This window comes from Aphis gossypii, chromosome 2 (genome assembly GCF_020184175.1).
Source record: "Aphis gossypii isolate Hap1 chromosome 2, ASM2018417v2, whole genome shotgun sequence".
Taxonomy (NCBI): domain Eukaryota; kingdom Metazoa; phylum Arthropoda; class Insecta; order Hemiptera; family Aphididae; genus Aphis; species Aphis gossypii.
This window is the reverse complement of record NC_065531.1, coordinates 33491667-33505890: the sequence shown is the minus strand read 5'-3', so window position 1 is coordinate 33505890 and position 14224 is coordinate 33491667. Positions and strand designations below refer to the sequence as shown.

The 14224-nt window shown below is 21.8% G+C and overlaps 1 protein-coding gene across 2 annotated transcripts in view; it reads right to left on the bottom strand.

Annotated features, from left to right (window-relative positions):
* LOC114129912 (limbic system-associated membrane protein-like) overlaps positions 1-14224 on the bottom strand; it is a 188243-nt gene that overhangs the window by 154654 nt on the left and 19365 nt on the right. For both annotated transcript variants that reach the window (XM_050201169.1, XM_050201170.1), the window contains exon 2: positions 7950-7994. In XM_050201169.1, coding sequence (XP_050057126.1) covers positions 7950-7955 — 6 coding nt within the window. In that variant the 5' untranslated portion in view covers positions 7956-7994. The remainder of the gene's footprint in view (positions 1-7949; positions 7995-14224) is intronic.

The window sequence follows — 14224 nt, the reverse complement described above, 5'->3', positions numbered from 1 at the left end:
ATTGAAACGATTACAATATAAATAACATTTCAAAACTTATTTATTTATTTCAAATTTTTATCAAAAATTTTCTACCTCGTTTTATTAATTTTGATTGTTAAAATTGCAGTGGTGAGTTTTAAAGCCCAATTTTTTAAATTTATTTTGTTACGTCCTAACTGTTCCAGATGATTTTGAGTCTAACAAGAAACTGAATCTTTTATCCATGAATCTTATAATTCTTTAAACGTCTACTGTATATTTATGTATTTTATAGGAGGTAGATATTTATTATTTTATGTATGGCGTTTGTATGACAATGTTAAAATATAGTTTTTATAAAAACCATTATTTGAAAGATACAAGTATACAAGTGTTTAAATATATATTCTGTTAATATGTTTTTAAAATTAACTTTCAATGAACACATCTATGCTCATAAAAAATTAAGAAAAAAAAATAACTTCGTAATCTGTTTAATAAATAAAATATATTTTCTGTCAAGTTAAATATTATAATTATTAACCCTTTCAGATTATGTTAAGCTTAACGATTTTAAGCCTATAATGAATTAATATAGTTTAATAATTTATATACTTAAGTTATTATGATCCAAATAAGATATAATAAATACAATTTATGTTTAGTATCTATACATTTTGATTAATGATGAGGAATATTTAATATATTTTGTGCAGATATTTATTAGATTGAAAGTAAAGTAAAACAAAAGAAGGTACCACGAGAAAAAAATTTAAACATTGTAATTTTATTATGTTTATATATATATCTTATTACTATATGTAAATACCTTAGTATTTAAGTATTAATAAAATAAAATAAGCTATATAAATAAATCACTATAATGCAAAATCCTAATTTGAGCACAAATTTCCCTCAATGTTCAATCATAATAATCACTTAGAATTTGGAAGGTATTATTCATATTAAATATTCCATCATAACTTATTAACTTATTGTTTGTAGAATAATACATAATGTATTATTCTAAATCGATTTTAGAAAATTATTCAAATAACCAGTAATATAGTAAAATTATTAATCTATAACTATTTAATCAAATGTCTTTGTTAACATTTCTTTTAAAATAAACATTTACATAAAATAATAAAATTAACTAATCGGATTTTTTAAAATATTGATAGACAAGCCAAAGCATATAAAAGTGAAGTCTATTCATCTATATAAAATAATATGTTAAAAATCAATGGTTTTAAATGAGAATATTGAGATCGATGTGCGTAGTGACACTAATGGATAGCACATACATCAGAAAATAAAGATGTCCTTTTTTTAGGTTTTTCTTACAAAAAAGAAAATTGAGTCAGGAAAATTTTTTGATTCCGAATAAAAAGGTTTCTACTATGATATATAAGAGTAGTGAGGTAGAATAAATTTATTTACAAAAATGCAGGTCATTACTATATGACCAGAGATTTGAGAAATGCGTAGCGTCGATATAGTATACCAAATATCTACAACCATTACCCAAAAACCCTTCTCTGAATCTATATGTAATATATTGATACTATATTTTTATTCAAGTTGTTTATTGTTTTGCTGTTAAACATTTTGTTTTCATTATTGTCAAATATATTATCGATTCTGGATGTATTATAGAATTCGAAACCACTTCAAATTGTCAAGTAATATTCAAAAGAATTAAAGAAAACTACGTAATTTAGTGACCGATAAATAATATGATAAGCACGAGTAATCAAATAAAACAAGCGTTTCAATTTTTAAAAAACAAATTTAGTATAATCTAATACAATTTATTGCTACGTCAACCATAAAAAACAATTTTCAATAAGCAAATAATAAAATTAATAATATTTAAAATATTATGAAGTTATAGTAAATGTACGTAACTTTTCTCCAATTGAAAATCTGCCGTATTTCCAAGCACGATAAATACGAAAAAAATATCTCAATAAAAATTGTACTTTTAATATTATATAATATGGTAAAACATAAAAATAATTTTAGTATTTGTCATAAAATACTTACATAGGCTTTAAAATCGATTCAGGTAAAATAAATAAATAATAAATACAAGCTTTTGTAGATATTTATTGGAAATTCTTAAATATAGGTATATATTTATTTTAATAAAATTATTTCTTTCAGTGAGTAACTTATTGAATTTAAAAATAAATTATTTTCATTTCATGTATAAGTACTTGTCGAACAAACAAAATTTTTTTTTTCTGATTTTTTATTGTTATATGAAAGTAGATTAACTTATATGCAAGTAAAGGATTATAAAACACTATTTTACCTTTAGACTTTAATACTACATGCTCGGAGATACTAATATATACACTACTATGTACTAAATGATTGAGTAGAATCTGTGGGTATGTAATTAAATTGGCAATCATCGTAACATTGTTTACCAGAACTCTAAACATGCGTTTAATCTCTCTGTATATCTCATACAATACGGAGAAAACAAAATATTATGGGTTCATAAATAATCCTTTTAAAAGAGAAAAGGATATCACCAAATGAAAAAGGACCATGATGAATGTAGAAATACAGAATTTTTTTTATTAAGCCCTTACATCATTGGAAGTTACAATTATATAAATGATTTGATCAGTTTCTAATAATAAGGTGATTTTTTTAATAATTAACACTCATTACTCCTAAAATTGTTTATGTATTTTTTATATTTTTAAATAGAAATTTATAATTGACAATTATTTAGGAAAAAAATATTAGTTTTTTAATAGTATTATCAGAATATGCTAGAAAATTCTATCTTAGAAATTCATCCAAATTACGAACAATTTGAAATGAATTTCTGAAAACGTATTTTTAATTGAGTACTTCTTAAAACCTTTTCCCAGACATGTTGTTTATCTGGTTATCAGTGAACTCATGTTTTTTAAAAGCTTATTTAAGCTACTGTGAAAATAAAAATAATAATCTATTTATTGAACGAACTAAGATATAGGTTGCAACGTAAACATTTTTCGATTTTTATTGCTATACCCAAAAAAAATACGAAAAAAAAAAAATAAAAAAATCCGTGTAAAATCTAGCGTTCTTTAAAATCTTAAAATCAGTAGAAAAAAAATCAAATGATTATATTTAAAAGCTAATGCTATGACATAAACATGAGTTAGATTAAAAAACTAGTTGTTTTTAAATTAAAAATCGATATAGTTAATGAGCCATAAAAAAATGTATATAATATGTAATAATTATTCTAATATTTCATGTTTTATTTTATTTTCAACAATGCGGACTGAGCACAATTATACAGAAATATTACAATACTTTAGGGTTATATTATTATGTATGTATCGTATTTTATAATATTATTTTCTAATTCAATAATTGAATTTGTAATTAAAATTATTGAACAATATTACCTTAACGTTATAATATCTGCATTGATAATAATTGATAAAGTATTATCCTTTTTTATAATTAAATTCACAAACAAATGTTAAGTTCTTTAATTAATAATAAATTCATTTTATAGGATCTTGAATTTATATTGGATTTGTTCAGTGGGATGGGAGGGATCTTGATTCCATGAAACATGCCTTTTTTTCATTCATAGTGTTATTCACTTATTGTTCTGTAATGGCGAGAAACACCATAAGCGTATTTATATTTTAATATTATAATATGCATATACATATTCTAGACATCTATTACACTATATAGGTACCTACAACTATATTTTGATTATTTAACAAAATGTATAATAAATGTGATAATTTAATTCATTGGCCTACTGCATATTCGTGTGTCAAAGCAATCTCGTTTCATTGCATCCTCCGTGAATTGCTAATACGCTGTGATTAAAGTAAAATAATATAATTATAACCATATTAACATTTTATTTCAATATGCATTAAATTGTATTCAATTGAACTAAGTGTCTAGTCCAATATTAAAATGTCAATAGTTCAGATTCAAATAATATAACATAATAAAATTATACCTCCCTAAAGCGGAAAAATTATTCGTTCCAAGTGATTCCGTTATAGAGAGTTTTACTGTATTATGTACCAGATAATTGGTTTTCCTTTACTCAGAATTTGATTAATATTGATTCACCCAGAAATCGATTACCATGCGAGGACCAGGAAAACATTTTCACATCGTAAATAATAAAACTTTTACAAACATTTTTGTTTGAGTATTTCGATGAACTATGATTTATTTCCTTTAATTTTATGTTAAATGTAATCCAATATATTCTACTATTTCATTATAGATTCTGTGTAGAGCCATGATAAGAGAATATTTATTTTACTAGGATTTTTAGTTTTTTATTTTATTTCTAACTTTTGCAGAAGTAAAAATGCTTCAATCATCAACTTCAATATATGTTCTATTATAAAAAATGTGAATCTAGTTGTTATTTTATGGGGTCAAATGAAAAAATCCCCAATACTGTTCTTAATAAATATGAAAATAAAAAAAAGTTTAGGATTTAATATCAATTCAACGATTCACCCCGTACACTGTACCAACATTCTTTCAATTTTCAAAAAATATTTAAACTAGCTTTTTTTATACACTATATGATTTTTAATAGTATTTTTGCTCTTTTTGAACAACATAGGTAGTTATATTTAATTTTTGATGTTTATTTTCTAAGATCGTCCATTAAAAAATTCACTTGATCAAAAAACTTGTTTAAATTTAATTGTTTAGTTTTTATATAGGAATTTGAACTATATATAGTCATAGAGATCTACAATATTATTTATGAATGTGGAAGTAAAGATCCTAACAAAATTTATATAATGTTTAATAGTCATACGTAATATTTAAAAATTTAATATAAGAATCCATATAATTTTTCTTAGGTACTACAATTAAAAAAAAAAAAAAAATAGGAATAGTACCATAAATATTTTTTTGAGCGTTTGAAAATTAAATTTTAATTAGCTGGAATAATTGCATGTAAAATCTCAATGTTAATTTAAAAAAGATAAAAAAAAAAATTCTTGAAAATATATGCTGTTATTTAAATTATACCCAGTAAAATTTTTATAGATATTTTTAATTTTAGATTTTTCTACATTGTTTTTTTTTTTTAATATTGATTATAGTTCTTGTATAATTCATATCATCGAAGTCAACATTTTTTACTGAGACCTACTCAATGATCAGATGCATTTGACACCTACTTTACAGCAGAATGGATATCAACTTGCTTACTTTTAAAAAACAATATTTGTTATTGTTTATTTTTGAATTAGTTGTAAATTTTAATAATAAGTTTGGGCATATAGTTTTGTATTAGAAATATACATAAATAAACTATGTATTATTTTGATAATTATTATGAATATACATATAAAATAATATTACAATTTTTATTTTAAATTATAAAAATGCATGAATGACTAAATAAGTTTATAATGTTTATTTATAAAGGAGTATACATATAGAAAGATTAGGTTAGTGTTTAGGTATTTGTACTCAATTATTTAATAAATCACAAACAAATAAAGTTCAACGATTATATTATGTTGAGTTCTTTATGTAAGTTTTTCAATAATGTCAGTTTTTAAACATGTTCTGAATTGCCTTGTTCATTATTTTTACAATAAAAGTTTTTACGTATATTATCTATTGAGTTTGTAGTTTGATTTTTTAGATATTTTTATTTATATTCTCCTTATTATATGAGGTAGATAGTATTAATCTTGCGCTTGGATTACTTTTGTATAAGATAAGGTTAAATCTTAAAATAAGTTTACTTTAAAGTATTTAATATTTTTTTCTTTACAGTATTATTGTACATACATTAAATAATATACATATATAATATATATAATATATATATACTATTTATTATAATAGTGTACAAAATATATTGGATACCTAACAAATGGGTACACAAAACATTATGATTTCAATATAATTAGATTAAAAATATCATATTTATTTGATGATTGTCCTGAACATTATAAAATACATTTTAATATATGTGTATACTAGCTGTATATATTTAAACTATTAATATTATCAACAAATATGAAATACGCCTTTTAATTAAACCAAATGTATCACACTACATCTTTATGAAAACAACAACACTCGAAGAACTAAAAAAGTGAAGCTAATCGTTGTGTGTTTCAGAGCTTCAAATTAAATTGTATAAAATATCTGAGATAATATTATACAGTTTTTCTATAATGATAAGATTTGGCAGAGATAATAAGAACTGTCAAAAACAAATAGTTTTTCGTCATTTCTTTATACGCCATTATGAAAATATAAAGTCTTTGGTTACCTAACATCGTAGTAAAAACATTAAACATGTTTACTGGCTTATGGTGTATTTGTCTTAAACTTAGCAACGCAGAATACATTTTGAATAATTTATTTTAAAATAAACTTTTAAGTGACCATTTTATACAGATTCACTGTTCTAGATATTTTATAGTATAATGTGTTCAATGCTTCATAAATAATTTTTACAATATAAACAAGCTAAAGATGTTGTTTATGATTATTTATATTTTTCACAAACAGAAAATAATTATTGAAGTTTCGTTTCATTCTCTAGTCATATCAATATTTATATATTTTTGTGTTTATCATTATATATATTTTTAAGTTATATATATATGTATATTTATAAAATTTTACCGGTTAATATTTATATATAAATTTTAAGAATCAGCCCATTAAATTTAATAATATTTAATATTAAGTTTAGGCACTAAAATATATTCTTTTGGAAGAAACTTAAAGAATCAAATTAAAAAAATTATATACTCTAGGACGTAATATAACACTTTTTTATACATATGATTTCAATGTATCGATGTATAAAAATATAGATTTTAAATATTTAAGTATTGTAATTTAAATAAACAATAAAAAAAATCATATGATATAATATAAACCTGTGTTTTATTTTATTGCTTTTATGTTTTAACTAAAAGTAATACATTGTATATGACCTTATAGTAACTGGTGTTAGTATATTATAAATACTTTTTACTCGTTTTATTTTTATTTATTTTCTATTATTTACAAATATTTTTAAATAATTGTTTTTATAAAAACTAACTATAGAATAGATAAATGAATAACGAGAATGTTTTCGGAGCAATAATATAATATATACGTCATCACACATACTTAACAACAAAAAATAAATATTTTCTTATATTTTTTAGTATTTTAATTTATGTTGAATAAATTATTATTTTTACCATTTAAAATGTTAAAATAAACAATACATATATTTACTTATGTGTTGCATACGAATAATAGTTTAATTTAATAATACTTAGGAAAATTTAAAATGCCGTGTAATTTTACAACTATTTAATCGGACTATGTTTTTTATGTAGGGCAAGTTATACTAGCTAATTAGTTTGAAAATTATAAGCTTCTCTTTATTTTTACGGATATTATGTTAATTTAAATTTAGTTTCAGAACATTGAAAAACGTTTTATGTTATATTAGTCATATAACATGTTCTAAATATTTTGTAATACGCATATTGAAATACGAAATTAATACTAAGTATTGTTATTCTATTATCAGGAAATTGTTTTACATGTTCTATTTTCTTCAATATTCAACTTTCAGACCTTATACATTCAAAACGTTTAACATAAAAATTAAATTTCAAGAAGTAATTAATGACAATTTTAATTATATTTACTAGTGATGTTTTAATAAACGAATGTTTTTGTTTAACTTCTCCAATTTAATTGAAAGCTGTTTTATTGTGTTGCGGTATATAAGCGACCAATGGCCTAATTCATATCCCGATTATTTAAGTTTGGATTTGTAATAATCCCAGCAATTTATCCTCTCTATACATGACCAATAACTATTACATTGCAAAAGAGAACGTATTAGGTATATTTAAAACAGAAGAAATAACATTTAAGTATTTATCACGTTAAAATATTATTTTAATTTTATTTTTTAACATTATTCTCACCTCCATTAATTTTTCGTTATTAGAACTTCATCCAGACTTTGACACCTAAAACAATTTAAAAACATTAATTAATTCACGAATTGTATAATTTAACTTATTTTATGCTTATACTGCTATTATACTTTTATTATAAATAAATATGTGTTATGCAACTTTTTAGGTTGACTAAAAAATATCAGGATGACATCGAATCAATCTTTAATATGAGTTAATAAAAATTAGCGAATGTTCTCTAACATATGCTATTCAAATTAAATAGTAGTGATGAAAGATTTAGTGTTTAAATATCTAAATTTGAGCACTTAACAACGCATTATTAAGTAGAATTAATTCATCAACGAAATAGAATTATTTCGATTAAGTTAGCATTCATAATACAAAGTGTTCTTTTGAGAATGAACAGGATTTTGCCGTTTATATTTTTTCAAATCGAAAAAACACGTACGTTTTTTTGGAACTTTCTGTAATTAAACATTAAGGAATAATATTGTTAAATGTTAATACATACCTACCAAGAGTTAGTATAAAATAAAATAACTATAAATAAGCGTTCATAAATACAGGTATACGGATACGAATATAAATACGGATATACCAGAAGTTTATTGTGACCCATACAAATTTGCTTCAACATTTTTTTTTCAATTATTCATATTAATTTTTTTTTTAACATAGTCTATTGTATAACATATAGGTAATATTGAAAAAATTCATTTAAAATATGTTTATGCAATATAAATACTACAATTTAGTCCATATAGAACAAAACTAATATTTTAACGTTTTAATATCTCGAACATTGACCTCAACTTAACTAATTCTCCAAAAGTACACAGTACCACAGAATTACTTAATGAACATTAACAGTTCCCAACAATTTAAGTGCACATAAAACATATACAATAATAAATAGTAGTATAATAAAGATATATTATGTGTGAAATGCCCAGAATATGGGAGGGAACATCGTCATCCAGTCAGTATAAAGAATTATATTTTGTGTTTATCTCACCTGCACCACGGTACTCTGTGGCCCACGGTATCCATAAAAGAAATATAAATACTACACATAGGTTGACCTAACATTTATGTACTACATAGTTCATCTATGTCCCAGATTAATCTAGTTCATTTTTATACATGCCGTACTTATTATATTTTTTCAAAATTCACAAATTCTAGCTTTATTCATGATTATTATTGTATTCTACTACAATTGTCTTATGCATGTTATAAAGTTATATAGTTATAGTAATAGTTTAATATTATATACACATTAAATAATAATTACTTAGATAATAAATTTCCAAAAAGATGTGACTTACGTATTAATTCCTTTGTCTAATATTATTTATATTTTACACATTTTTACTTACTTATTGATTATAATTGTACGAAATCAAACATAAATCGTATTTTATATTTTTACTATACATTATATTAACTTGATTTATATCAAAATGTATTCAATTTGTGTAGTAAATTGTAAGTTTTGAGAAAACATTTTAAATTAAATCATTAAAAGTATTCATTTGATCTATACAACTATTTAATACTATTAATTTGCTTAGCTAATATGTATTTAATTATATATTACGTACTAACAATTGTATAATGTATGTACAAATCCTACTATTAATATTCTACATTTATAATATATATAGAGTGAAAAAATCTGATATTATTAATTTGTTTTATATTTATATATATTTATCTTCATGGCATTGTTGAACTAGTCCGAACTATGAAAATAAATTGTCATAAACATTGATATCTTTATACAAGAAACACAACTTCCTTTCAAGGATAATTATATTTGTTGACATGGTAGTTTAGGTATATAAATAACAACATTTTGATAAAAAGCTTCCATGCTTTTCTGAGAGATGTACCATATTATCTTATTCTTACTGCCAAGCTATTCATTTGAAGTTTAAATTAAATTTTTATTTTCTATAGTACATTTATCAAGTTTTCTACTATGAAAATATATCACAAAAACATCGGTTTGGACATAGTTTAATTTGTTAATATAATAAGTATAATATACGAGAAATTATTTTCGTTAAAACATAATATGATGTATTTTATACCAGGTGCATGCAATATTATATTGTATTATGATATACATAATATAGGCATTACAATAACTTTTATAAATTAAAATTCAATTTTATTGTGTAAATCCAATATAGAATTTTTTATATTAGGTATACACATAAACTTAAATTATTTAATGTCTCGAAAAAACTGTCCATAAATAAGACTAGTTTTTACTATTAAAACGAATACGTTTATAGAAGTATCATGCATTTTAAATTTAAAAAAAATATATATTGTTTTACATTATTTAGTTATGTGTCACACGAACAAACTTCTAAATATAAGCAAGTTATTTGTCCATCGTTAAACTATACCAGAAAAAGTTCAAATAATACAATAACACAGTTGAAAAGTATAAATAAATGTCAAAAAGTAAATAAAAATGTTGTGTTTATTTGTTGGAATGTGTATATAATAAATTAAAGTTATATTACAATGCATAAAACCATGAGTACGCAATATCAACACACGATAACAAGACCCTCGACGACAATGATTGCAATAATCACCATCTAAAATGTTATTACTATTGATCAAAATCGCTATCTACATTCAACTATCATATCAAACCGTATTATATTCATGCGGTAATTTAAAAGTAATGTTTAACGATTTCATTATCCACTATATTCGATTCACTGATACATTTAACTATAAAACGAACTATGCAAATAATAAACAATATATTATGTAGCACCTGAAGTGACAAAGATGTATCATATTATAATATACGTGGAATGAATTAAAGGATAAAATGTTTTCCGAAGAAATTTTTTTACAATTTTTATTTCACGTTGACAACTTAGTATTATCATTTGGTGAATAACATTTTTAATAGTTACATATTTTAATTATTTACAATTTTTACACGAATGAAAAATATAACAAAAATAGCATATCTATTACACATTATTATATCTGACAAATGAAAAATAAAGTTGGATATGGCAGGTAATTATACATGCATATACGTGTATACAATAAACATGTAATAATAATATAAAAATATATGAAATTAACTTTATAAAACTTGCACACAAATTATTTTAACGCATTGATAAATCGCGCTATATTGTATTTGATTTAAAAATACGAAAAACAGACCATTTTTTATGTGAGTATATTATTATGATTATCTGTAATACCAGTGTACATATTATTATAATATACTCAGTATTACACACCCTTGTATAAAAATAATTATAACTAAGTAATTAGTTTTTAATATGATTATACTGCTGAGTGTGCTATTTACTTATATATTATTATAATAATTGTATTGAAATATTAAAATTAAAAATTAAAACAATGAATATTCTTTATGATTTATATTTTTTTTATGTATTATTATATTTTTATATTTTAATTTAATAACATTAACGAAAATAATTAGTTATTATAAAATATTTTCTCGAAAAATTAAATTATTCTATGTATGTAAATCAGAATAATAATACCTACAAACTAATTTGTGAATACTAAATTATATAAATATAATATTTACTTAAATAATAAAAATGTCATCTTATTCAATTGTTTATATAGTATTGAAATTACAAAATATTTTCACTTAATATTTGTATTTATGCAAAAATATAAAATGTCTTTTTTTTTTTAATACTCGTATTACGCATTATAATACTACCTTATACTAACATGACATATTTATAAATATTAATTACTAAAAAAAAAAAACCATATTATTTGTTTTTTTTTTTTTAATGGTTATTCTTTAAAGTGTAGTAAACTTAAACTTACTTAATTAAAATAAAATATTTAACAATTCAGTTTCTAAAGTAATGAATATAATTATTTGTAAGCCAACATAAAAATATTAATTTATTAATAGCTTTAATTATATTATTTAACACATTTTATTTGTAACAACTATCATCACATTTTTAAAGATTGAATTTTATATTGAAAACATTTTATTATTATTATTATTTTCTGTATGATAATCTTAATTTTAAATTTTTATTGAAAAAAAAAAAAGGTTTTATTTCATCATGTATGATATTATAATATTAATAGTTGAATCATAATTAATTTTTCGTACTTTACCAACATAATTAAATTAAATCTCTATAGATGTTTAAGTATTCTTTTACATTTAATATTATGCTGAATTACAAATAATTTAAATATTATGTTATAACATTTTCAACTAAATGTGAACAAGAAATGAATTATACTTTAGTTACGGCAAAAATCATAATATATAGATACATGTTATATTATGTATTATTATTAAAGTATAATAACTATAAATATAGTTTATAGCCAGTGTAAGGTCATAGGTGAATAATTCAAACAAAACATTTTATAAATACAGATAAACTCAAACAGTATAATTTTAATAAAAAATATATTTTTATACCATCTTTACTTTTAAAAATCAAGTAAAGTGTGTTTCCATTATAAATTGTTAATGAATTTTCATGTTACCTACTGAAAAATAAATAATTAACAATAATCATAATTCTTTTACTTCATTTCCAGTTTTAAAATATAAACCAAAATATCACATTATAAAAACATTGTAATTATAAAGTTTGGAAAATCGAATGATTTATAATTAAAAATACATTATTTAAATTAAATTACAATCTTTGCATTTTGCTTTATTTGTATTTATTGTAATATATACATAAATTAAAATAATATGTAAGTACAATATAACTAATGGCTATAGCTACAAAAGTAATAAAAGAAGATCAATAACAAAAGTAGTATAAAAAATAAAATGTGTAGTACCTAGTGGAGTATTCAGTGATTTTATTGCACGGGACTATAACAAAGTCAATAGTAGTTATGTAACAACCCCATCATCGCACTACAAAATCTATACTTTTAGATTGAATTACATAATCTAATAATAATTAAAAGACTTACTTTTTTTAGGTTCTATATAGAGCGAATGATGTATTGGTTTATACACTGATATGACGTATTAATTATTTATTTATTATCTTTTGCGGTATCGAACTTTTTGGAGAACTAAAAATGATCTTCAATATTTAGGAAAAGTTTTAAATTTTTATTCAATCATAAATCAAAAAAAAAAAAAACAAAAAAAAATTAGTTTTACATCAATATTCTATTTTTACCCAATTGTTTTGAAATGTATTGAATTATTCCACGTATTACTCCTTTAAGTAAAAACTAGGTATAAGATAAGAGCATAAGATTAGAACATTTTTCTATTATAAAAAGTTTCTTCAAACACAAATAAAAAATGTAATTAATAAAAAAACACACCCACGTCATAGAAGTTGCAATGTATTTATCGCTCCACTCAAAATGTCAGAATCAAAAAAATAATCTCTTTCAAATTTATTTTTGATACCTGTGACGAAAATCCTTAGTGTTATAACTCGTTGCACACACATTTTCCTTCTTATTTTAACAGGCTTAGTACTGTCTGCTTTAAACAGGCGTCAGAAATTTCTAAGTCTATATTAAAGAGTTTATGTCATCAACACACTAGTGACACTAGTCACCACTGTACTAAATCATAACAACTAAAACTATACTATAGGTAAAACGAAAAATTCAAAATGATTTAATTTACACAATCCTTTATAAGATTATATTATATTATTGTATTTGATAATTTATACTGCTGGCTGTAATATATTATACATGCGTGTGAATGTGTCGTAGTGCGCAAGCGAGTCGTCGGTTTACAGGTAAAAATAGTCGAATGTGCGCAAACGAGTTTTATCGCTGAATATTCTAAAATCAATAATTATTAATGATTAATGGTACTACTCAAACAATCAAAACTAAAAAAAAAAACTATAACTTTCTAACAATTTTGTATGCACAAAAGAGTTTGAAGTGTTAAAAATTTAATAAAATTAACTTTGTTCATTGTACCAATCAGATATTTTTAAATACAATTAAATACATCAAATTAATATTTTACATAATATGCTTCAATTATACTAATAATGCTATTAACCAAAGCATATTATTATTATTATTATTATTATTTTTTAATTAAAATGAAACATATTATCATGAAAATAATATTATTTAGTTCTACTCAACTTCAGTATGAATAATATATCTAATAATGTGTAGTTTTTAAATTTTGGAGTTAAGTATATAATTTAATTTTAGTAGGACTCATTTTATTGAATACAATTAACGAAATCCTCAGCAGT